The sequence below is a fragment of the Vanellus vanellus genome (assembly GCF_965231255.1).
Source record: "Vanellus vanellus genome assembly, chromosome: 5".
Taxonomy (NCBI): domain Eukaryota; kingdom Metazoa; phylum Chordata; class Aves; order Charadriiformes; family Charadriidae; genus Vanellus; species Vanellus vanellus.
This window is the reverse complement of record NC_138910.1, coordinates 51,427,187-51,452,824: the sequence shown is the minus strand read 5'-3', so window position 1 is coordinate 51,452,824 and position 25,638 is coordinate 51,427,187. Positions and strand designations below refer to the sequence as shown.

General features: G+C 51.5%; 1 protein-coding gene across 1 annotated transcript; it reads left to right on the top strand.

Annotated features, from left to right (window-relative positions):
• Window positions 1–1,868: 1,868 nt before the first annotated feature.
• On the top strand, window positions 1,869–25,638 carry LOC309672089 (ADAMTS-like protein 2; the record flags this gene model as incomplete). Its single annotated transcript, XM_082483504.1, is given in 19 exon segments — window positions 1,869–1,925; window positions 1,928–2,046; window positions 10,915–11,052; window positions 13,257–13,332; window positions 13,839–13,941; window positions 14,899–15,044; window positions 15,363–15,486; window positions 16,756–16,836; window positions 17,275–17,450; window positions 17,732–18,152; window positions 18,772–19,192; window positions 20,024–20,130; window positions 20,318–20,447; window positions 20,811–21,024; window positions 21,645–21,800; window positions 22,193–22,363; window positions 24,082–24,258; window positions 24,876–25,020; window positions 25,139–25,638. Coding segments are annotated over 19 exon segments (3,081 nt in total). The 3' UTR covers window positions 25,258–25,638.

Below are 25,638 nucleotides of genomic sequence, written 5' to 3'. Positions count from 1 at the left end.
TGGATTTGCCCTGTCATGCTGCCATAGCGCCTCATACGCAGACCCCCCTGCCCAAATCATCTCTGTACTGAGCAGCACTCAATAGCCTGCTTCTGCCTCCCAGGGTGGCTGCTCAGACACTGGTTTTTAGGGGGGGGCTGATGAAGATCAGATGCACTGGACCAGCACTGCTACTGACTCCCTTGCTTAGCTGGAGCCAACCCCCTTTTTCTTCTTAGGCACAGCCTGTCCCCCACCTCTGTGCCTTTTCTCGGCTTTGCTCAGCCTTGCTTACCTGCAGGGCAGGGCCTGGCTCCAGAGGAACATTACACAGGGCTGCAGCAGGGCAGGAAAGCCAAGAATTGACCCTGAAACATTTTTTCCCCCTGCCTTTGCAGAAGGCAGCTCATGGAGCTGCCATGTTATTTGTCAGCGCTCCTCACCCTCGCTTTCTCTGGACGGGTCAGAAGGGGATCGCCCTCTCCTCCCCTTGCCCCTGCCTGCTAACAAACAGCTTTGATCAGGAGCCCCCAGTCCCTCCCCCCTGCTGACACCCCTCCATCAGTCCTCTCCCCTCCCTCCCTCCACGTTGAGGCTGAAACCCTTGGCGGGGAAGAGGCAATGGAGGACCCTGATCACCTTCCCCACACTAATTGCAGCACATCTGGCAGGCAGAAACCGCTGCTCCCCAGACGCCCTCCCTGAGCTGGGGGAGACCTGATACCATTTTTGCACAGCCTTTGCCCATGGCTCCCAGTAGCCAGCTGCCAGGAGGGCTGAGGTGTGTGGCACGGAGACTGGCAGCATCTCACCGAGGGCTGCCTCCTGACCACAAGCACAGCAGGGGAGATGCAGAAAGGAGGGGGCAAGGCACCAGCAAGCAGATTTGTCCCTTTGAAGTTGCAGGGTTGGCTACCTCGGTGTGCCAGCCTGAAAGCAGCATCTGGAGGCAAGGATCGGCAGATTTCTTCAGCCTGGAAGGTCTGAGAAAGCTTATGGGGGATTCTGAGGTGACACTCCACCCTCGGAGAAGGCCTCAAGCAGAGAGCAGGCTGGTGCAAGCAGGCTCAAGTGGTCTGATTTTGCAGTTACCTCATAAAGACAAGACGCACCAGCTGAGGAGGCGGAGAACAATTTTGATGCGAGGCTTACGCTGGGCTTAAGTGACTTTGGTACCTGACTTTAACAAACTGTGGCTAAGAACTTAGGCCCCCCCTGGGACAACGCTGTCATCTCTTAAGAGTCAGGGCCAGCTCATCACTCCGGCTCACCGTGTGGGTGGGATTCACTCACAGTGCCAGCAAGAGCAGCTCTCCATGTTGGGGGTGATGTTTCCCTACCACCCTTCCTGGCACGGAGCACACTGTCCTCCAGCCCCAGTGGGGCCAAAAGGCACACGCTTAGAAACAGAGCTTACCCAGAAAGGGCAGGAAAGATGAATCGGATAGCAAGTGGGTGTTTTTTTTTGTTTTGTTTTGGGTTTTTTTTGTGCAGGAAGGCTTCGCTGGGGACCGAGGGGTTTGCGTGGGGCCGGGGGCGGCCCCGGGTACCAGACCCCGCGGGGTGGCTCCGCGGGGGACCGCTGGCTGCGCCCCACCGCTGCCCCGGGACGCCGCGAACCGGCTCTCCACAACAGAAAAAGCGGCGAGAGACATCCACCGAGGGCCGGGCGGCAGGCAGGGCGGAACAAGGGGGCAGACTCCGGCTGCCCGCCCCCCTGCCCCACAGCTCGCAGGCGGGACGGCGGGGCCTGAGGAGCGCCCGGCCCCCCCTCCTTCCCTCCTCTCCTCTCCCCTCCCCTCCCCTCAGCCCCATCCCCCGCCGAGCGGCCGCGCCGCGGGTCGCCGCCCGCCACCCGGCAGGTTGTAAAGTCATTAACTCCCTCAGCCATGCCGGCCCGCGCTCCGGCGGCGGCTGCTCCTGCTACCGCCGCTGGTGGGCCGCCGCGCCGCCTCGCCGCCTCCTCCGCGGCGGCTGCAGCAGCAGCAACAGCGCGGCATGGCCGCCGCCGCTCCTCGCCTCCGCCTCCTCCTCCTTCTCAGCGCCGCCGCCCCCCTCGGCGCTAAGGTAAGCGGCGGCGGGTGGGCCGGCGGCGGTAGGGCCTCCCCTTCTCTCCCTCCCTCCCTCCCTCCCCTCAGGGAGCCGCGGCCGGGCCGGGGCCAGGAGGGGCGCTCCGAGCTGGCGGGGCCGGTGCCGGCCGCTTGCGGGCCTGCGCGGGGCAGGGTGGCCCGGCCTGCCCCGGGGAGCGGGCGGTCGCCTGAGGGGAGCGGCGGCGCCTCTCCCGTCCCCGCAGGTTTCTGGTTCCTGCAGGGGACAGACAGCCTGGACTTGGGGGGGTGGTGTGCCCTCCCGCCCCCCTCCCTCGGTCTTGAGGTGCTTGAGAAGGGGGTTTTGTCGTCTATTCCCTCCACAATTTACGCTCTGTCCGCTCCCCGGCGGCCTGACACTAACAAAAGGCCGACGCGGGGGGTTTGAGGACGCCAGAGGCGGCTTCCCTGAGTGACCAGAAGGACCGTGGGGGAGTGGGGCCTTTCCCTGGGTGGGGGCACACCCGAGGCTGCCCCACACATTCATCCTTAGCGGAGGGTTGACTCCAGTTTAGGGCTGAAAACAAACAGATTTTCCTCTTCCCTCTCTCCCGCCACCCCAGGCGTGGGTTTAGGCAGCTGCTGTCTCCGCTAACCGTGGGGTGCACGTCTGGGCATCAAAGCCCCACACTGCCTTCATCTCTGCTCTCCTCCACAAAGGACCTCCTCAGCCTGGCCCTCCTCATGGCACTTGTTTCACAGCAGCGCCGAAACCCCTCTGCCAATCCCCTTCTCCTTCCTGAGGCCTGGGAGAATGGCCCCTGTTATTGTGGCAGGGGAGGCTGAAATCCCGGCATCGCAGGGCGCCAGCTCTGCCCCTGCCTTCACAGGTCACTGCCTGCATTGTGGCTCGGGGGTCCTGTTTCCCCGAGGGGAACCTGGCTATGTTTCTCTGCTGCTAAAGAGCTTCTGCTCTGCTAAAGGAAGATGGGTTTTGGGTTGTGTTTCTCACCCTCCCCCAGGATAATGCCATGGCTGGGGTAAAGCAATCGCTTGCTACCTGCCTTAAACACAGAGAAGACCAGAGACCGCGGCTTTATGGTATATAACTCAGGTTTGAGAAGCAGCAGTGTCTCCTGTTCTGGGGTTGTCTTCATTTTAAAGCTCAAGTGTCTTGTTTCCACTGCGGTTTTACCTTCACACACATTTGCTGCCTCTTCTGTTTACCCCTTAACTGTAGGGCTAAATCAGAGAGAAGCTCCAGCCAGAGCAAGCCAGGTCAAGCTAAACAGATATGAAGTTCTTCATTTAGAACTGACCTGGATGGACTCCTCCATCAGCACGTGTACACAAGCCTCGGCTGCTCATGGTCCTCCCTGCCCCCAGCAGCTGTGTTTGTACAGCACCTAAGACGAGGGCATCTGGGGCTGGGAGGAGGGATGCTCAGCCCTCCCCAGGGCAAACACACACCAGCATTGTTGCCTGGTTTGCCCTGAGGACTCCCTTACTGCAGGAGATCCTCACAGAGCACTCTGATCAAGGATTGCATGGTGTGAGTTGGCCTGGCAGATGTGGTTGATAGTATCGATTGGTGTCTCTGGTGCAAGACAGCACACAAAATGGTCATTAGGGGATTAAGCTGCAATTCCTCTTGCTGGCTGGTTTTCTATATGCAACGCGATTATACAAAGAGTGTCATAGAAAGCCTCAATCTGTAGATATGGTAAGCAGATTCCTTCCTACGTGGGGCTAACTGCATTCAATGCCTCTGAAAAACCTGACAATAGAGATGCCTCTCATGCACACTGCCTGTTACTCCCTTCTTCCTGTTCACAGATTTCCATCCTTGCTAGCGGCTTGCCCTAAAATAAGTGCATTATCCCTCTTGAAGGGAATGGCCTAGCTAACTTGGATCAAGCATTTTAAAATGACATGCAGCACTTGCCTGTGAATTTTCTGTCATGGCAGGATTATGAACAGTACTTGATAGTTGTCCCCTGGCTTCTGTTCAGCGGCTTTCTAATTTGCTTCTGATCTGCACCTCATTATATGTCCAGATATCTGTTACTTATCTGCTGCAGTATCACATCTTTAGCAAGCTTACCATTTTTCCCGATGCCATAAAAATTATTCTGTGTTGCTCATTTTGCCTCAGGGTACCTTCCCCTCATGGGAAACTCCTTCTCAAATACCTTGCTTCAGTTTTTTGAAGGAAAATTTGGTTTTGTGTCTGTGTCCAGCATTGAATCTCTCATACAAACTATCTAGTCTACCCAAATAGGATAAAACAATGACAGGATGAGAAATAGCTTTACACAAACACCAATTCTTTTGTAAAACATCAGGGCACAATTGCAAATACTATTGTTTTTTTGAGGGTTGTGGTAGAGTATCACCACTGCTTTAGTCAGAGCATGACACAGGGAACCCAAACCAGGGAGGCTGAACATGGTCATTCATTTCCAGATAATAATCTGATGTCCGTCCCAGGCATTAAGACATCTGAAGCTACTTAGTATTTCAGCAAGTACTGTGGTTTGCTGTAGAGAGACGCCCTTAAGTAAAGGGATCATGGAAATTTTTGGTAGTTAATGTCCTCAGAAAAGGTCTGTGAAGAATGTATTTCGTTTTCAGCTGCTGTTTCTAGTAGTCTTCCAAGCTATGACAGGGTCGAACAGAACAGTTTACGACAGTTACTGTGCCCTGCAGTGGTGGGCCAAACTTTAAGGCATGCCAGACTGCAACCGAGTGCCTTCCCACCCCCCCAGCTCCTCTATTAAGGGAACTAGACAGGCATGTTTGTGGTCTCTCTTCCCAGACAGCTTTTTTCCGGGACCCAGGCTCTAATGAATCTCAAGATTAGGCACAACAATAAGCAACACGGGAGACTAGGCCAACGACACGGTAATTGCAGTTATTCCCAGGTTTCTGGGAAACCCAGCATAGCTCAGAGCTGAGCCAGAGCATGACAGAGAGTCAGCGCATAATTTATTTCATCCCTTTCAGCCCTTCAGAAAGACCGCCTGGAAATCCGATAGGATGTCATTTCAGGCCCACCCTTCTTTGCAAGGCTGAAGCATTTTGTTTGTGGCAGCCTTTGTTTGGCAGGGGGGAGAGGGGAAGCAGCTGCTGAGTCTTTGGTTAGACAGAAGAAGCTTTCAGTGATGCTGGCTTAGAGACTGTCATTGATATTGGCAAATCTGGAGACAGATATTTTATCCGGGAAAAGTTCCCTGCAGTTTTGGGTTCAAAGCTCTGGTGCCTCCAGCAAGGGGACAGGAGGGCAACCCCCACCTACTCAGTTGCATGGCCTCCAGCGTAGGTGCAGAGGCACAGAAATAACTTGGTTAACCTCAGAGAGGAAGAACTGCAGCTGTATAATCACCAAGTGCCAAGCCACATATGCCTCAGGGGAAATTCTTGCCGAGAGCACCTGGCTGAACTGGAATATGGTCTATCTTTTCTGCGGATGTAAATTCTAGGCCTTATATTCCTCATCACCTAAGGAATTGTACCTGACCCTTTTACCTCCTTTAGGCAGAGCCCTCGCCCAACCCCAGGCAAAGACTGGATTATAAAGACTGGACCTTTGCCTGTCTCCTGCTGCGGTGTTTCTAGCCGGCACTGTTGCTGTGATTCTGCAGCAGAGTGCAAGCGAGAGCAGCTTCAGCATCTCCCATAACCAGGAAAGTGCAAAAGGGTTGTTGTAAAGCCCCTTTGATTTCTTCTTCTCAAAGGAGGAGGTGCGGGGGATTCACTCAGCCAGAAGGTAACTCTTGGGATTTGCTGAGGGGCTTGGGAAACTAAAACTAGGAGCTAATTTCAAGGAGTTGCTTGGAGAAATCCCATGGGAGAGGGCTCTAGAGGGTAAGGGGGCTCAAGAGAACTGGCTGCTATTTAAGTGTCACTTCCTCCAAGCTCAGGATCAGCGCATCCCAAAGAGTAAGAAATCAGGCAAGGGAAGGAGACCTGCATGGCTGAGCAGGGACCTTCTGAAAAAGCTCAGGTGGAAGAAGGGGCCGACTGCTTGGGAGGAATACAAGAATCCTGTCAGGGTATGCAGGGAAGAAACAAGGAAAGCCAAGGCAGCCTTGGAATTGAACCTGGCGAGGGATGTCAAGGCCAACAGGAAGGGTTTCTTTAAGTATATAGGAGACAAAAGGAAAACTAGGGAAAATGTGGGCCTGCTGTTGAACGAGACAAGTGCCGTGGTGACAGATGATGCAGAGAAGGCGGAGTTGGTAAATGCATTCTTCGCTTCTGTCTTCACTGTTCAGGCCAGTCCTCGGGAAACCCAGACTTTGCAGGTAACAGAGAAAGTCTGGAGGGAGCAAGACTTTCCTTTGGTTGACGAGGAGCAAGTTAGAGATCAGTTAGATAAACTGGATATCCACAAATCCATGGGGCCTGATGGGATGCACCCTTGAGTGCTGAGGGAGCTGGGGGAAGTCATTGCTGGGCCGCTCTCCATCATCTTTGAAAGGTCCTGGAGGACAGGTGAGGTGCCTGAGGACTGGAGGATAGCTAATGTCACTCCAGTCTTCAAAAAGGGCAAGAAGGATGACCCGGGAAACTACAGGCCGGTCAGCCTCACCTCCATCCCTGGAAAGATGATGGAACAGCTTGTGCTGGGTATCATCTCAAAGCACCTGGATGAAAAGAAGGTTATCAGAAGTAGTCAACATGGATTCACTAAGGGGAAGTCGTGTATGACTAATCTGATAGCATTCTATGATGAAGTGACTAGATGGGTGGATGAGGGGAGGGCAGTGGATGTTGTCTACCTTGACTTTGGCAAGGCTTTCGACACTGTCTCCCACATCATCCTCACATGCAAACTTAGGAAGTGCGGGCTAGATGAATGGACAGTGGGGTGGATTGAGAACTGGCTGACAGATAGAGCTCAGAGGGTTGTGGTTAGCGGTGCAGAGTCTAGTTGGAGGTCAGTAACAAGTGGTGTCCCTCAAGGGTCAGTACTGGGTCCAGTCCTGTTCAATATATTCATCGATGATCTGGATGAAGGGATGGAGTGTACCATCAGCAAGTTTGCTGATGACACTAAACTGGGAGGAGTGGCTGACACGCCAGAAGGCTGTGCTGCTTTACAGCGTGACCTGGACAGGCTGGAGAGTTGGGCAGGGAGGAACCTAATGAACTTCAACAAGGGTAAATGTAGGGTACTGCATCTGGGGAGGAATAACCCCACACATCAGTACAGGTTGGGTGCTGACCTCCTGGAGAGCAGCTCTGTGGAAAGGGACCTGGGACTCCTGGTGGACAACAGGATGACCATGAGCCAGCAATGTGCCCTGGTGGCCAAGAGGGCCAATGGCACCCTGGGGTGCATCAAAAAGTGTGGCCAGCAGGTCGAGGGAGGTCATCCTCCCCCTCTACTCTGCCCTGGTGAGGCTGCACCTGGAGTACTGCGTTCAGTTCTGGGCTCCCCAGTTCAAGAAAGACAGGGAACTGCTGGAGAGGGTTCAGTGAAGGGCTACGAAGATGATTAGGGGATTAGAACATCTTTCATATGAGGAAAGGCTGAGGAACTTGGGTCTCTTTAGTCTAGAGAAAAGAAGACTGAGGGGGGATCTTATTAATGCTTTCAAATACTTAAAGGGAGGATGCCAGAGGGATGGGAGGAGTCTTTTTTCAGTGGTGCCCATTGATAGGACGAGGTGTAATGGGCACAAGCTTGAACATAGGAAGTTCCATCTTAACATGAGGAGGAACTTCTTCACTTTGAGGGTAGTGGAGCACTGGAACAGGCTGCCCAGAGAGTTTGTGGAGTCTCCCACTCTGGAGATGTTCAAAACCCGCCTGGACGCTGTCCTGTGCAACCTGTTGTAGGTGACCCTGCTCTGGCAGGGGGGTTGGACCAGATGATCTCCAGAGGTCCCTTCCAACCCTGACTATTGAGTGATTCTGTGATTCTGTAATCTAATCTGGAGTCTGTCCCACAGTCCTTAATTTACTATCTGAAAATGTGGAAAATACAAGTATCTCTAATTAAAAAAAAAGAACCATTTCTGTGTCATGGTTAATGTAGATTTATTTCTGACAATATAAGAAATTCAGCAGATTGGAACCAGCTGCCCCAGCTCTAAGTACCTGAAGTTCCCCCTCCGTGTCACCAGGCCTAGGCCTCAGATGCAGCCATGCCATAAGTCTCACTGGCCAAGGGGACAGCATTGTCCTTGCTTTCACAAGGAAATAAATGCTCCTAGGCAAGGACTGGCAAGGGAGCTTGGTCATGGAAAACCTTAGCGACAAATCAATCTACTTAAAAAGTGATTGATTACTCCAGTGCAGAGAGGAAGCAGGAACAGGGCTTATGGATATAGGGGAACACATTTTATTAAAAAAAAAAAAAAAAAAATGTCTCTCTGACTAGCATCCTTCAATAAATCTTCATTTGGGCTCCTGTCATTCCTGAAAGTCATAGCGCAGAGGGAAATGTATCCTATTCTAACTGAAAGAAAGAGCCACACAAAGGTAGAGACGCTGATCTTCCCCTAACCTCAGCTCTGCCACCACTTGCCAAGTCTCCTTACATCCAGGTAAAACACCCAAGAGCAGTAAACCTGAAAAGGCACCTGCAGCTTTCCACCACTCCTAATACACAAAGTCTTCTTCATATCCAGGGGTAGGGCAGTTGAACAGGCTATTTCACTTCCCTTCGCCCATTTATTTCCCTTCTGTCCCATCTCACCTATTGGGACTGTAAGATCTCTGGAGCAAGACTGTCTTGCGGGTTACAGCGACACAGATTTTTGTTGCCATCTGAGGAGAAGCTATGTAAATATTGCAGCTTTTGGTCCACATGCCTGCCCTCCAGGCAGTCCATGCGCCTCATGTAACTACTAGGTGAAGTGGTGAGACACCAGCTTTGGTTATTACCCCAACTATGGGACAATCTGTATTGCGCTGAGCTCTCTGCACAGATACCGGATAAGTCATTGGCATTCTCCTTCCTGATAGTTGTGAAGAGCTCTTCCTCTGCAGGGCTTGAGATGCTTAGCACAGAGAAGCATAGAAGGGGTCAGGGAAAGTTTTTTGCTGAAAATATGTTACAGTAAGAAACCTTTGGTTTCTTTCCTTTGTAAATGTGGAAGCTACATAGTCTGCATTTCCATTTACAGTCTGATAATACAATCAGACAAAAATTCTCATAGGACACAGGTTGAGATGATCATTTGGAAGAAGAGAAAAAGGTATTTTTGAAAACATGCCAGTTTCTTTTAAATTTCGTTTTTCTCTTGAGCAACTCAGCTGCTGGCCATAGCATTTGGTCCCCGTCAGGCAAGTCAACTCCAGCCAAAACATTTAAATACAGCAGATAATTGTTGATTTCAAAAACAATACAATAAAACTAAATCACTAGAGAGTAAAGCATCAGGTAACATGGTGCTTTTTTGCAGCAGAGTAGGTTACTTTCAACATGTTCTGGCTATCACCAAGAAGAGGCACTATGCACATTTCAACCATGCTAAATTACAACTGAAAAGCATTTGCATAAAACCAGCTGCATCTCCTCTGCCCAGAGGATGTTCTGTTGGCAGATACTGTAGAAACAACAAGTTCTCAGACAGGAATTACACTACAAGATGAAGAACACTTTGGCTTTATTACACCATGAAAGAGCATAAAGCCAAGGGACAGTCAACCAAAGCAGTGAACAGAGCGCATTTAGTGTTCAGCAAACCCCGCTGAGTTTTCTTTCACATCCATCAATTAAGCTTTGCAGATAGTCTTGTTGTAAAGAACCTATCAGCCACTGCCACAAACCAGCATGTTTTGCTAATAGTAGTACTGATACAACTTCCCTGAGCCCTTACTTTAACGTAGCAGACTTCACACACACACAAATTATTCATTTTCATCTACTAATACTGAAACACTGTCAGCATTTTCAGCTGGATAAATCCCTTCCAATCACAGTCCCATGTTAAATTCATCACTGCATTTAACACTACTCACAGCTATATTTCAGTAAACAGCAAATTAGTTCCTGCACAGGCTAGTTTGCCCAAGTCCCTGGGAACTTTTAGGCCACCAGACACTAAACAGGAATATATTGCAAGCAAAGTTAAAAAAAAAAAAACAAACCAGCTGAAACACAGAATCCCTTACCTGCTGGGAATTGTGGTGTTACAGCCAACAGCAGCCTGCTGTAATGACCATGTTGCAGCCAAAAGAGCTCAGGTTTGCCAAATTTAAAGGCTCATCCCCAAGCAAGGCATGCTGGGAGAGGGAGCAGTCCTCCTCTGAGCATAGTGGGGTGCATAGGGAGAGGGGACAACAGCAGTTCCAGGAGGCTCTGGTTCTGAAGCGCTCTTGAAAATTACTTTTGTGAGGTTTGGAGGGTGAGGAGCTTGGATCTGAGCTGATTTAGCCACAAAGAGAAGTTTATTTGTTGAAATGCAGCTCCAGTGAGTGACAGATGTGTAACCCCAGTTTCCCTGCAGGCAGGCGTCTGAATGGCCAGGCACTGAAGCTCTTCCTCTTCTCTCCTGACCATGTATCAGACCCAGGCAGGCAGCGTGAGCTGTGATGTGCTGTCCTGTCTGACCCGGGCCAAGAGCAATGCCGTGGGGTCACGCTGCAGCTGGCGTTACTGTCACACATGTCCAGCCTGACAGCCCTTCTCTGTATGATGTCACGAGATCCCAGAGGCGTCCCCCTTCCCATACATAACTCAGTCTTGGAGGAAAATTTGAATTTTGAGATGTGTGAGCCTGGTGTGGACCCACAGGCGCCTGATCCTGCCTCAGTTGTCCCAGTGGTCCCCATGTAGAATGCATCCAGGTGACACAGTCCCTGGGGAGCTGCCTTTGGAAGGCTCTTCTTTGCTTGGGGTGGTGAGGAGCCAGGTTCTCCAGCTAACCATGCTCTGTTTCTGTCAGGACAGTAGTGAGGCAGCAGATGGAGCTGGCTCCTGGGATGAAGAAGTCACCAAGTGGTGGGGAGAGTGGAGCTCCTGGTCCACCTGCTCCCGGTCCTGCGGGGGAGGTGTGATGTCCCGGGAGAGGCACTGCTTGCAACAGAGGTGAGTTGTGTCCCAGCTTGAGCCCTTGAGTCTCAATTGGCAGAGGGGAAATGAGGTGCCCCCAACCTGTGTTTTGGGGTCGAACCTCCTGGGTTTGCAGGGTTGGCCGCTCCCTCTTCTGTGGCCTCTTGGAAAGGAAGGCAGCTGTTGCCTGTGGGGGAGGTGGTGAGGAGGTGGTGGTGGGGAGGGCTGTCGAGGGAGAAGCACACCACTGTGGGGCAGGCAACAGGCCCCCCTGATCACATCACCCACTCAGCCTGGCTCATCTGATGGGGAGCAAGGCGTTGGTCCCCTCTTGGGGTCTGCGGGAGACTTGAAGATGATGGCGTTGTGGGCTGGAGAAGGCTAGCTCTATTCCTCTTCCCCTTTCCTTTGCAAACCCTCACTTACTGTGGCTGCTCTGACTACTCCAACCCTGATTTGTAGCCAGTTGCTGTGCTAAGAATGTGGGTACATATTCCCAGACACTTTCTGGGGACTTGATTTACTCTTGGCAGCAGCCAGCTCAGCCATGTCTCAGCAATTTCCCCTCCTTATTCCCTGCAGAGCTTGCAAGTTTTTTTCCCCTCTGTCATTTATCTGGCTGTCATCTGACAGCTTCTCTATTTGTCCCCTACAGCCACATTTGTCCCCTACAGCTGCTACAGTCCTGGTATCAGTTGGACTTGGTTTGTGGGAGTGGGGAGAGCTGGGGAACCAGCTGCCTGAACTCCCACTGTCCCCTCTGGGTCACCTTGCCACCAAGCCCTCCTCTTCCTCAAGCACCTCACTAACCTGCTGCTCCAGGGTCCTGAGATATTAATGAGAACCAGCATCCTGCAGCACAGCAAGCCCATAGGGGCTGCCCCGCCCACACTCAGTCCCTTTCTCTTCTGCATGGATGCACTCCTGAGTGGAGGAAGCTCAAGCTAGGGCCCCCAACCTGCTCTCCTTCCTGCAGCAGAAAAGTTCTTTTATGTGGGCTGATTGGCAGTATGGTGAGGGGCCAGATGTGCTGCTGTACATTCCATCTGGACGTGGCCTCCCCACTAATCTGGCTTGCCAGTGTCTCTGCTACTGCTTCTTATCCCCAGCACACCATGGCCATCATGGGAGAGCAGTGGGAAACAGAGTGCGGGAGGGAGCCTGGGGCTGTCCCACACTTGCACAGCCAGAGCTGCCCTTCTGCTCTTTGCCTGCTGCTGGGAGAGAGATTTTTCTCTCCGTTTGGCATCTGCTCTTGACTCCACAGCTGGGGAGGGAAGGGCTTTGCTGTGGTGTTTTACTCCAGGGTTCAAGTTTGAATTTTTTAAAAAAAGCCCAGCATAAAACCCAGCCAAAAGGTTTCTGCAGCTTCAAGGAGAATGGCTTAAGCGTGAGACAAGTATGCTCACGAAACAATTTCTGCCTGAGTCTGCAGGCAGCCTCTGCTTCAGCTGAAAGGGATGGCAGTTTTCAAGCCTCTTGGTGCAAATATAGGCTTTGCCTGCATTGTGTAAACCATCACTCTGGAGGCACAGCTGCAGTACCTCTAGCCAGTCCAGCTTGAATATGCCTACAGGGTTCTTCATTACATAGTGCATCCTAAGTTCCCAATACTATTAACGCATTGGCTGCTGTTGATCTTTACACAGACCACATTGACTTAATCTGTGGTCTCAGACATTCTCTCTATGTCTTCCCAGCTTTCAAGAATTTTTTTCCCTTTGCATCAGTCAAGGACTCCAATGTCCCCTGCAAAACTCCTGCTGGCCAGAGCTAAAACATAAAGTGTTGAGAAATTCCTGTGGTTTTGGTCCATCATCTGCATCAAGCCTTTCCTGATAATCTTTTAAGGTGGCCAGCCCTCACGAGAGGTGACATCTCTCTGCCCACTGCACAGTCAGTCCTGAAATCACTGCAAATCCTGGGTGCATCAGGGTCTATTGTCCTTTTGTCACATCAACCCTTTTGGACCTCAGAGTGAAGGAACACAGTGGCAGTCATATGGCAGTTGCTCCCTGTCTGCGCAACCTGCCGCAAAACTAGAGTAGCCTAAAATCACTGTCCACCTGAGTACTGAAAATGTGTTTCAGAGGAGATGTTGGCTAGTCTAGATCCAGAAAGCTTTGCTCTGATAAAATGCCTGCCTTGCTTCTCCCCATTAAGTCAGGCCTGACTTCTTTGCCATCCTCAATACATTAGTACTTCACAGATCTCCAGCTCATTTTCTTTCTGCTTTGTAGGCTCCAGATGCCCCAGGGAACAAACAGCACCATGTGTGTTGGTCAAGCCAAGCACTACCAACTGTGCCAGCAGCAGGTGAGAACCACTTCCAGTACTGACTGGTCCTCACTGGGGAAAGCGGGACTCGGGGTCACACTTGGAGCTGCCAGAGCACCAGCACTCAGGGTGCAACTGGTCTGTCAGAGGAGTGCAGACAAGGGGTACGATCCAACCCTGGAGTAGCTGACAGTCTGCCTTTGAAGATGTGGGACATGGGCTCTACTCTCTTGGACAAAGAGGTGGGGAAAAGGATATAAAAACATACTTTTTGTGGGGTGGGGAGAGGGATGAAGCTTTTCCAGTATGCTTTTCCTTTTGCTGGGAATAATTTTTGCATGACTGTTAAATACAGCTGTCTGAGGGGCCCTTGCCAATGGAGGCCTGGCCTTTCTGCCTGTATTGTGGTACCTCAAAAACCGTCGCTGATTCCTTCCAGGGTGGACAGGGCATTTTCATCCTCCAAGGATGCAGCAGGGACAAGCAACTGTCACAACCATGGCTGTGACATAGGGAGCTTTTGATCACATTTATTCCCTCCGTAGCCCTGCCCAGCCAACACAGCAAGCTTCAAACAGCAGCAGTGCTCCAGTTTCAATGCCAAAGCCTTTGGGAAGCGCTACTACCACTGGATGCCCCTCTATCCAGGTGGGTTTTCACAGCTTCACACAAAGGATCAGGGTGAGAAAACACCCACAGGATCTTCTCAGACACAGGAGAAGGGGAAGGTCCCAGGGAACAAGGCATGGATGCTCCTGGCTGGTCTGGAAGTGCTTCCCTATGCTCCCTGCTTTGGAGAAATCATTCCCTGTCTCTTCACAGAACTGCTCCACCCAGCCAGGCCTCCTCTCTCACCACATTGCTCCTGTTTTGGATCCTACATCAACAAGCACTGGTGGGTAGACAGGGCACAGGCTTCTCTGAGCTGTCTTGGCTAACCAGCGGTCATCTTGGCAGACTGGGTGTTCACGCTCTTTGTGCCTTCTACCGTTTTGGCTGCCTCTGTCACCCAGCATGCTTCTCACTGGGTTAGTGGTGGGTTGTTCTGAACAGGATGCCCATCCGTTTCCTGCGCAGGCAAGACAAATTGCATCACATAGGTTGCCAGATGGCCCTTGAGGCACAGATTGAGCTCACCTAAGATTACTCTCTTTCTGGACCCACCTGTTTTTCTCTTCCCATTAGCTGCCAAGGGGACAGAGAACATCTGCATCTCTAGCTTCAGTTGCTTAGCTACAGCCGCACCCAGTCAGTACCCCTTTTACAGGTCTTGCTTGCTCTCCTGTGTTAATGTGTGGCTTGGGACCTGCTGATACAGATTCCCGTGTCTGGCACAGGGGATGACACAGCAAAGGGGAGAGGGTATGGCAAGGAAGAGGGTTTGCCAGCAGAAAGCATTTCTGCTAGGCACAGTCCCCAACTGCAGCATCATACCATGACCCCTTTAGTACTACAAAATCTGTAGCTTTGGAGTCTCATCTCAAGCAGCAAGAACATCCAAGGTAATATCAAACCATTAGTATGGATAAGCGGAAAGTCCCCTTCCTCACCGCCCCTCTCTGAGCACCTTGATCTGCCTGCTGACTTCTGCCTCTGTCCCTTCAGATGACTACACCAGTATCTCCAACAAGCCATGTGACCTCCAGTGCACCACCCGGAGTGGAGAGAGGCAGCTGATGGCCCGGGCACAGGATGGTACCTCCTGCAAAGACAGGACCTATCAAGGGGTCTGCATCAATGGGAAGTGTGAGGTGAGGCTCTGGGAGGAAGGAGTACAGAGATTAGGATTGTAAGTACATGGCTGGACTTGCTGGTCATTTCAAGACCAGGGGTCCCAGCAGGGAATTGAAACTGAGGTCTGGCATGGAGTAATTACATTCACTCTTGGATGACTATGGGCTAGAGCAGAGCAGAGAGGTTCACACAAAAGGAGTTGTACATCCTCCTTTGGGGGAGTACATCCTCCCCCAAACCTCTCCAAAAGAGCATAGTGGCATTTCCTTGAAAAGACCCTGATCTGTGGAGATAAGCTGGCCCCAGGAAACCCTCTCTTGTTTTGTTCTTTGCAGCCAGTTGGGTGCGATGGGAGCCTGTACTCACCCCGGACGATGGACAGATGCAGGGTGTGTGGAGGGGACGGCAGCACTTGCCACCGTGTCTCGGGCAGCTTCCGAAAGGCAATCTCACAGATAGGTACTCCCTGCTACCACAGTCCAGAGACTTCACCTGCTACTTCTTACCACCAGCTGGCATGAAGGGTGACTGGCTTGAACGCGGGTAGGAGTTTCCCAGCTGCTTTGTGGAAAGAGCTGAAGAGTGCCACCCCTGCTTAAATGCCTGTATTTTGTCCTTTTCACTTATGCATCAGAGGAGATTGGTTTGATGTGCTGTATATTAGGCTGGTAAGGTTTCCCTTCACCTCTTTACAGTAGGAAGCAGCTGGGGATCTATTTGTTCTTATTGATTTTGGCATCTTGCCCACCTCAGATAATGTGAAGAGATCAATGAATCTTCTTTTATTTATGCTACGTGTTCATTTGAAACTTAAGCTCCTATGATGAGGGTCACAGTGTTTGTTTCGGCCTGCACTTAGTCTCCTGCTTTCCCCAGTCCTATGGCTGGCACAGCTGAGGGGTAGTCCCTCTGAAACTGGGCTGAGATTCATCCCTTGTAACCTCATGGCCCATTCCTCCACCCACAGAAGGAACAGACTGTGGTATGCTCATTAGTAATTAATTAGCTGTGGTTTGAGGATGCTTTGGAACATCATTTCACACTGTTGTTGTTTCACTAGTCTGCCTCACTCTCTACAGACACTAGACTAGAAAAGCACTTGAGCCCCTTTCCAGAGCAGGGGTAATGGTACTCACCCCTCTAGCAGTACAGATACAGTTTTGGCATCCCATTCCAGTCCTCATAAAATCTTACAGAGCGGACAAGACTTGCATTTCTAGGAGGAAAGACAAGCTGCCAAACCATGTAACTTTAAGAGCCGCCTTATTTCCTCTCCCTTTAAAGGTCATTTTTTATTCTACTCCTGTGACAAATTCTGTTGAGTCAGGAGCTAAGGGGTCATGTGGTCTTTTCCATCCTCTGTTCAGCTTCAGCCCTCATCACTAATAAGCTTTTTCTGTCTTTTTGCCAGAAAGAGTGTGAGAGCACGTTTACCCACACACCTAAAGCCAGACTGTTACACTTATGCAGTTCCTTCCTAACTCCAAACCCAGTAGTGCTCAGGCTGAGCCTGAGAGACCTGTAATGGTGATCTGTAATGGGACTTCAGAGGGGAGCTGGGATTAGAGCTTGCAGACTGGTGCAACATGCATTTATGTCCTTAGCATCCTGCCCCTGAAGGGCAGTGCTGTCCTCCTACATACACACTTTTCCCGCAAGCTGCTTTTTCTACCCAGACCTTTTTATTCTGTCCTCATGGTTTCCTCACCGTCTGTTCCCGTTCCTCAGGTTATGTGTTCATCACCAACATCCCTGCTGGTGCCACAGACATCCTCATCATTGAGCGCAGAAAAACAGAAAACATCCTAGGTAAGCAGAGAAACCAGATGGATGTGGAGATCCCAGTTCAGCTGCCTGGGAGGTGGGAGGAGGGCTCTGTGCACTCCCATCTGTGCTGTGAGAGAGCTGTCTGGGAGCATTTCCTCCAGGGTAGCACAGGGGCACTTAGTCTCTCCATAAGCCAAGTCTACCACATTTCCAGCAGCAGGAAGGACATTTGGAAACCAAGCTCACAATGGGTAGTCCCTGTTGTGAAGACATTTGTGCTCTTGTTGGAGAGGGAAATGAAAGCAGCAGGCATTGAACACTGCTGATCTGATCTGATGTGGAACATGAATGCTGGAGGGCCTGCAGTTCTTTTTATATTGGGCTTTTTTCAGTCATGAGCTGTTTGCTCTCCTTGGTGCCAGTGCAGCTCCAGTGTTCTGCGTGGAGTATGACATTTGTCCATTTTCTCTCTCTTTGAAGCACTCGCAGATGAATCCGGGCATTTCTTCTTCAACGGCAACTCCGCCATTGACAACCCCCAGAACTTCAGGATAGCTGGCACGATCTTCAAGTACCGGCGGCCCTCGAGCCTGAATTCAGATGGGCTGGAATATATCATAGCTCATGGGCCCACTAACCAGTCTCTGAATGCCATGGTACGTGAGGAGCTAGTTTTAGGCTTTCCTGTCTTGCCTGTCCGAAAATTGTGAGCCTCTCTCAGACAAAGGGAATATTAACCTGGTTCCCAAGCCAAACCTGAGTGTGTAGGTGGCTAAGGAAGCCAGATACTGTCTTGGGGGTGGTGTCCTCTTGGATTTATGAGGATGGTGTCTTCTCTTAACATCCATTACAAAATGGATGTGGCTAGAAGAGGTCTCTGGGAAATACACATCCTTAAAATACAAATGTGTTTGTTTTCTTTCTCTGTTTCCTCCAGTACTATAACTTTAATGGGAAAATGCCACACATAACTTATGACTACACGGTACCACGGACACCACCTCTCCGAACTGCAGCCCCTGCTGTAGACAGACCTCTCTATCATCACCTACCAGAGACCACCCAGAATCATCCCATTCCAGCCAACTCCAGAGCTGCCCAGGACTCCAATGCCACATGGCTCTCCCTGTTGCCAGATGACACTAGTGAACAGCTTCCTCTAAGAGAAGGGCATGAAGATTTACGCTTCAGCCACCCGCACTTCTTCCAAACCAACAACACTAGTCAGACGCGGGACTGGGGCTGGGAACAAGGTGAAGAGAAGAAGTATGACTTCCAGATAAGAGAGGTCTACCATGCAAACACAGGAGAGGAAGAGGAGGAGGAAGCAGCAGCAATCGGTGGAGAAACAGAGTTGGGTTGGTTGCTTTGTTTTTTCTTCTGTCCCATTTTGTTCATTGAAAGCGGACATCCCGCACTGGTCCTCTTGAAATCTAAGGTGGCTTTACCATCAGGGCAGACAGGAGGGAATGATGATTAATAGTGGGATGGAGACTGTCAGGGAGCAGCAAGGGCCTGTAGTTCTGTAAGGGAAGGGGAGCTGGGAGAGGGTGGCCACGATACAGATCAGGCAGTGCCCTCTCAGGCAGGACAGTCCCACGGCACCTGAGCTTGGCAAGCAGGGCAGTGACAGCAACAGGTCCTAGCAACAGTCTAGTGATAATCAGGTGAAAGCAAGGCGAGAAGTCAAATCTGAGGTCAATCTGGGAAAGCGAAACAACAATTCAGGGACAAAGTACACCTGCAACATTGCTCAGGCCAGGACTGAAGGCCTAGGCCTGAGCTTAAATGGAGCTCCTGAGCAATGGGCAGAGAGTGTGTGTGAGGTTTGTCAGGGCAGTTAAGGCCTCTTGGTGCACCCTGGTGGCAATTTATGATTATGAGGACAAATACTGAATGTTTTTTGCCTTGTTAAATCCCACATGCGGAAGTATAAGACATCCAACATAGTTAAAGCATCCCTGTATTTTTTTCCAGCTCTCAGGTTCAATCAAATTTCCATCAGCACAGCTGTACCCTACAGCATGAGGAGATCCGAGCTCTCAGAGAACAGCCGCATAGCATCCTCCAGGCTTCGTCTCTTCAGGCGACTGTGTCACCGAGACCCACACAACACTGCCTTCTGTAGGGAGCTGCAGCACCTGGCAGCCAGGCTGGCCCCGAGGAACTCCACAGCAGGACTATGGACCGAGACAGCTGCCCAGTGGCCACAGGGCCTCCACAAAGCGCCGGCCCGTAAGAACTCACTGGAGGACTTGAAGGTGGAGGCATTTGCTGGGAGTCAGGGGGAAGCGGCCAACTACAGCATGATGGCATCTGTGGAGAGCCCTTTGCTAGGTGCCAGCCCAACCGCGGACATCAGCCAGGCAGAGCCTCTGCAAGCCCCTGGCACTGAAAGGTGGCACTTGATTTCCTGTCAAAACAGGAGCATGATTAGCTGGGGAGGGAGGGTCAAGCCAATCCTATGGTAGTCTCACTGCTGTCCTTGTTGTCCCCAGTGTTTATCCATGGCAGCTGCTGTAGATGCTTGACCAATGGTGTGTCCTCCAAAGACTGTCACAACTGGCCCGACACGGAGCTCCCAGAACATATTTCAGGTCCCCCTGCCTCTAAGGGATCCATTTAAATGGGTGCTGAAGGACCTGCGAGGCCAACACTGATGTGTTTGTAAAGGAGGCCAGGAGCCTATAGTATGTCACATAAACACGTTTAGCACCACATCATGGCCCTTGTGTCCCATTCACCTGGGCACATAAGTTTCTCTAACTTCAGTAAACATTTGGCAGGAGAATGAGGGCCAACTTCTAAACATTTCTGGCAAGCCACGTGAGAACTCTCCCCACCGCATTACATGATACTAAGAGGGATCTTGCTTGACCTCCCCTTTCCAACCTAGTGTCATACCTCTCAAGGTGATAATATGAACTGTGGCTGAGGGCACCCGCATGGTGGAAAGACCATAATATGCACAAGACTCACTATGAACGATGCCTCTTCTCAGAGGGATGTTTATCCACAGCTATCCACAGCCTTACTAGTTGAATTCAGGAGGTGGATCAAGGTTTTACGTTCTCTGTTCATCAGTGATCCATCTTGCCCAAGGTGGGGGCGATGGAGAGCAGAAACACTGGATTTCTTCCCGTCTTCAAAGACAGTGAGAAGGAATTTCACTATATTTTGTTTGCAGCAATTTTTCATTTTTAGTTTATGCCGCCTCCTTTTTTCACAGCAATGAGTTTGATGTGAGCCCCGTGGGCCATGATGACATCAGCTTGGCTGACATGTATCGGTGGAAAGTCTCTGCTTATGCCCCCTGCAGCTCCACGTGCACTTCAGGTAGGTTTGGCTTCAAGTGACTGATCATGTGAGGTCCTTGTTGGCTGTAGATGGAGAGAATACTGGTATTTTTTAAAAATGGCAGGTAGAGTATCAGATGCAGCAAGCACACCAGTAATTTAATCATGGCGGGAGGAGGCGTTTGAATCTGATGGAGCCTGACCATGAGAGGGTCTTGATTGCCCAGCAGGTATCAGCACGTCCTATGCAATGTGTGTCCGGTATGATGGAGTAGAAGTGGATGAAACATACTGTGATGCCCTAACCCGACCAGAACCTACTCACGAATTTTGCACAGGGAGAGATTGCCAGCCTAGGTGAGTGGAAATTACATCAGCTGTCCACGGGGACAACATATCTTTTTAAGGATCATTTTCTGCTCAAGGTGTACAGCCATTTCTGGGTGGAAGATATGCTTAAACAGCTAAGCCCTTGTATCCCCTTGTAAGCAAAAAGAGGGAAGGAACTTGCTGTCTAAATTGCCTGCTAAGGGTAAAGTTGGCTTTCAAGACCAGCACCGCCTTAACAACACAGACATATACGGGATGAGCAGACTCATAGCAGCAGGTACCGGGTGAGGGAGTTCCAGGCATGCAGGCACTCCCCAGCCACCCTCTGTCCCTTGCCCCTCTTACCTGGGTTTTCCTTTGTGCTTTCTTTCCTGGGGACTGCTCGTGGAGGTGGGAGACCAGCCGGTGGAGTGAGTGCTCCAGGACCTGTGGTGAGGGCTATCAGTACCGTACTGTGCGCTGCTGGAAGATGCTGGCTCCAGGCTTTGACAGCTCCGTTTATGATGACCTCTGTGAGTCAGCTGGGCTGGCCAGGCCCATGGAGAGGAAAGCCTGCAAGAACAAGGCCTGTGGGCCCCAGTGGGAGCTCTCCGAGTGGTCCGAGGTAGGCAGCAGGGGAGCTTTGCTCCCAGAGGTAAGCAGCCAGGGCTGGCCTGGGGACTGGAGGAAGGTTGCTGGCAGATATTGGGTGCTGAGGAAGCCCCTGGCCAACTGCACCCCGGGGGAACAAGGACGGCCTTTACCCACAGCTCCCCTGTTCTAGCAGTGCTAAGCAAGAAAAGGCTATTGCAAAATTTTTTTTTCTAAGGTCACTTCTCAAGCAGGACGTTCACCAAATGAAAGCCCTGCCAGCAAGAGGCTCTGCCTCCCTCTTCCAGAGGATCTAACTAAGGGTGAATGGGGAAGTGAGAGCATGGAGATATAGAGAAGCCTAAAACGCAATCGAAATCCCTTTGATTGACTTTCCACAGCCTACTTTGGACTGGGCCAGTGGCAGCAGTCCAGGCATCAGCATCCTGGAGCGTTGGAACTTTGGGACCCAAAGTAAATAAGCAGCAGGGATAGAGATGGACCCACCTTTTTCTGTCCCTGCTGGGGCCCTTCCCCTCTCCCCTAGTGCAGCAGGGGAAAACAGGAGGAGGCATAGCTGCCTCACTTGCCTTTGCTCGTCCCTCTTGTTCTCTGTGCCCGAGCCCTGGGGCTGACTCTGTATGGCCATTGCAGTGTTCAGCCCGGTGTGGCACACAGGGGATGATGAAGCGGGAAGTGCGCTGCTCGGTGGAAGCACCCCTCTGCGATGAGTCCCGGAAGCCCAGCAGCGAGAAGGCATGCACAGGCCCACCCTGCGACCGCCGCTGGACCACTTCAGATTGGGGCCCGGTGAGTCCAGAGAGTCTGCTTCTCCTTCCACCCAGTGACGGGAGTGCAGGGCTGGGGGGTGGGAGCAAGCGGGCAGTCATGCTACTGCTCTCTTTTGGATTTCCTCTGGCAGAGGCTAAGCTAAAGAAACTAGAATAATCTATATTTTTTGCCTCTTCATGCTGTAAATTTTGGTTAGCTGTGAAGTGAGCTCCGTTCAATAATCTGGGAAGCTCACGGCACCTGGAGAATGGAAGCCCCTGACCACATGTACCTCTAAAGACCCCTGGGATCCAGTGCCACAGTCCCAGTGGCAGGGCTAGGCTCTGGACTCAGGTCTCCTGGCACTACCGACCCTGGCCCCTCCACCTTCTTGCTTTCTGATGTATCTAAATGCCCTTTATTCCTCCAAGTGCTCAGGTTCGTGTGGTGAGGGACGCATGAGCCGCTTTGTTGCATGTCGCAACCTGGAGGGCAAAGTGATCTCCAGCTCACAGTGTGACCCAGCCACCAAGCCCCTGGCTGTCCATCCATGTGGAGACAAGAACTGCCCTGCACACTGGGTGGAGCAGGAGTGGGACCAGGTAAAGCCAAGCCCAGCCTTGTATCCTCAGCCCTCCTTTCCACCCCGTATCCCACAGGAGATGGTGGGAGCCTGGCTCCCTTGGCAGAGCAAGGTTGTTTGGTGTGACCTCCAGCCACGGAGCTGTACCCTTTTCCTAGCTCCTTTTAGAAAGAGGGAAAGAGTAATGAATATTCCAGCTTGTCCTCTCCATACCCTGTAGACTACCCCAGTTTTTGGCATTTGCTGCCTTTCCAGGGACCTCCATTGGAGGGCAGCAATGTCCTAAGGAAAGCTCTCCCACCTCTGGCTCCCAGCTGGCAGTTGCAGACACCTCAGCAGAACTCTTTGTCCAGAACCTGCACTCAACCCCTCCCAAGATTTTGGTCCCACCACTAAAGGGAAAGCCTCAACAAAGCCAACTTCATCACTGATAAATAATAGCCAGAGGTAAACCTTAACCCCAGCCCAGATCCCTGCCGTGAAAGTCTCGTCCAGATCATGACTGTGTACTTGCCTCAGGGCTTAGAGCCCAAGTGCCCCATTCTACTAAACAATGAGTCTTTGCCTATCTACATACTCCTCTTCTGTTGCTCAAGGCCTAGAGGCTTTAGGCTTCCCAATACAAACTGATCCAAGTCCCAGAGCACCCAGAAGGAACTCAGACACTCAGTTTTGGGGTTTGGGCTTTGTCCTTAAAGTCTTGAGCAACAGAGTGATTCACAAAGCACTAAGGAAGAAAGCTTCTAGGGAACCAGAGAAGCAGCCAAGCTCTCTCACCTCCAACCATAGTTAAACTTCTGTTCTTCTTTTGCTACCCTTTATAGCTGTTGACCTCATGCAGCTGAGTCTCCCTCCAGCACTGTTAACAAGCACAAACTGATTAAACCTGGGGACCCATGGCAGTCCTGTAACTGTCTCCTGCTCTGGCCTGTGGTGCGGGTCACACACAGTGACGCAGTGCAGTTTTTCAGCTGTGTCCAGGTTATTAAACTCAACCGAATTCTGAAAGACTGTCTGAACTCCCCACCTTTGTGTGTGCCAGCTTTTTGCGTTTGCTGTGTTCTCTCCTCTGATCTCAGCTAAGGGCAGATGCAAGCCAGCTGTGCTTCACCTGCCACGGTGAAGAATGGCACAAAGCAGTGAAATACCAAGCTGGCAACTGCCTCCATGGGCATCAGGGAGCACAGCTGAGCTAGAATCAGATCTTGCCTTCTGATGTTTCTCTTGGTGGTGTCCTGAGAGAGTGAGTTCTCCCAGCTAAGCCTGCATAGCTTTGGGCTCAGCAGTACTTGTCCATGCAAATCACCTGCAGTGCACCAGTTTCGTCCCCTTGGGCCCACACAAAGCTTGTCAGTACTCCAAGATGTAGGCTGCTACACGAATATGCTACATGGTTTTTGAGAAGGTAGAAACACATAAAATAAGACAGAAACAGCCTCTTGTAGTCTTACCTTGGCTGCTCCAGGTCCCTTGTGGTAGCTGCTCTCAAGGCCAGCCAAGGTGAATTCGGCATTCCCAGTGCTGGCTGAACACTAATTACCAGCTCTTGTCCTTGCTCCTTAAGAAATTCAGCTCCTTTGCAGACATCCATTGCTCTTGTGACCTGGGAAGCACTACTTCTGTTAGACTAGTGTTAGCACATGCATTAAGCACCTTGCTTCTGAGCAGTCTTACCTGCAGCTTGAAGCTCTACAGCTGACAAGCATCATTTGTTACCTGGCTGCTTCTCTTTCCCAGTGCGATGCCAGCTGTGGGCGAGGGATGAAGACCCGGGTTGTCTTGTGCGCAGGCCTGGAGAATGGTGTGTACAGGGAGTACCCCGAGAAGCGCTGTGAAGCCTCTCAGAAACCTGAGGAACAAGCTGCCTGTTTCAGGAGGCCATGTTCAACGTGGTTCACTACCTCCTGGTCTCAGGTAGGGCTCGGAGTGGTGGGGAAGGGGGAGAGGAGGTCTCATAACCCTGGTTGGTGGAGCATGACGTGCACTGAGGATTTCTAGCAGCCTGTTCTGCTGAGGGCTTTGTTAGGGATGGGACCATGAGTTCTGCTCTTCTGCAGACCAGGCAGCAGGTGGAGGGACAGACACACTAGAGCTGGGGAAGACCTTAGAGCACATGGGTTATACAGCTGTGCCTCCACCTCTGCCAGAAGTCAATGTTCTGTCTTTCCCTGCTTTCTCTTGATTTTAACTGGGGATCATTTAGGGAATGGGAGGACAGGAGAAGCTGGGCCTAGCTCGCAGCTGCCATTTTCTCCATCTTCTGTCAGAGCTCAAAGTAAAACCAATTCTGAGTTGCATTGAAGGGATGAAAGCAAACTCCTCCCTTGCTCTGCCCCAACCTTAGCTCAAGGGGGGGCTCTCCTCCCGCAACAAAAAGGGAGCATAAGTTTGAGATCAGTGTGAGATTTCACCCAAACCTCAAGAACAGTCTCCAAAGCAGGGACCAAGAGGCCTCACTGGAAGAACGAACTTGGGAACTAAAATAAGAAAATGCTTCTCACGAACCCTTTCCTCTCTCTTTATTCCGACAGTGCAGCAAGACGTGTGGTGCTGGTGTGCGACTGCGTGAGGTGAAGTGTTACCAGGGGGAAGCACTGGCTCAGGGCTGTGACCCCACTTCCAAACCAGAAGCCAGGCAGACGTGCCAACTCCAGCCGTGCCCCACAGAGGCACCAGGTAAGTCTGGGAGGGCAGGGAGGGAGAGGAGCCCTTGGGAGCCCTTTGCTCCGTCCACCTCTGCTGGGGAAGCACATCTCCTTTTTAACCCCCTTCTGCGGATGCTTCTGCTCCCCAGAAGAAGACTGTGAAGACAAAGCGACGGCCAACTGCGTGCTGGTGCTGAAGGTGAAGCTATGCTCTCACTGGTACTACAGGAAGGCTTGCTGCTGGTCATGTCGACTCAAGTCACCCTGACTGCTGCCAGGCCATTCTTCCCTTCCAAGTTCAGGGGCAAAGAGCCCCTTTGAGCCAGACTTTACCACTTGAAGCCACCCCACTTGGCTTGGCTGTGGAGCCAGTCCCCGTAGACCAGCCTGCTCAGTGAGGAAGGATTCCTAGGACTTAGTCGTCACTGTTCCCTCTCCACCAAGAGGATTTTACACGAGACAAACCATCAGTTCCTGGAAAGCTACTGAGAAGTGAATTGGGGAAGCCTGTCCCTGCTGTTGTCATCTCCGAAGAGCTCTAGTTGGAGGCAGTGGGGCGCAGAGACCAGCCCGCAGCAGGGCACAGCTGACGGCGGCTGTCTCTCTGGTCTGTCCTGCAGATTCTTCTACTACAAGGGCAATTTCCAAA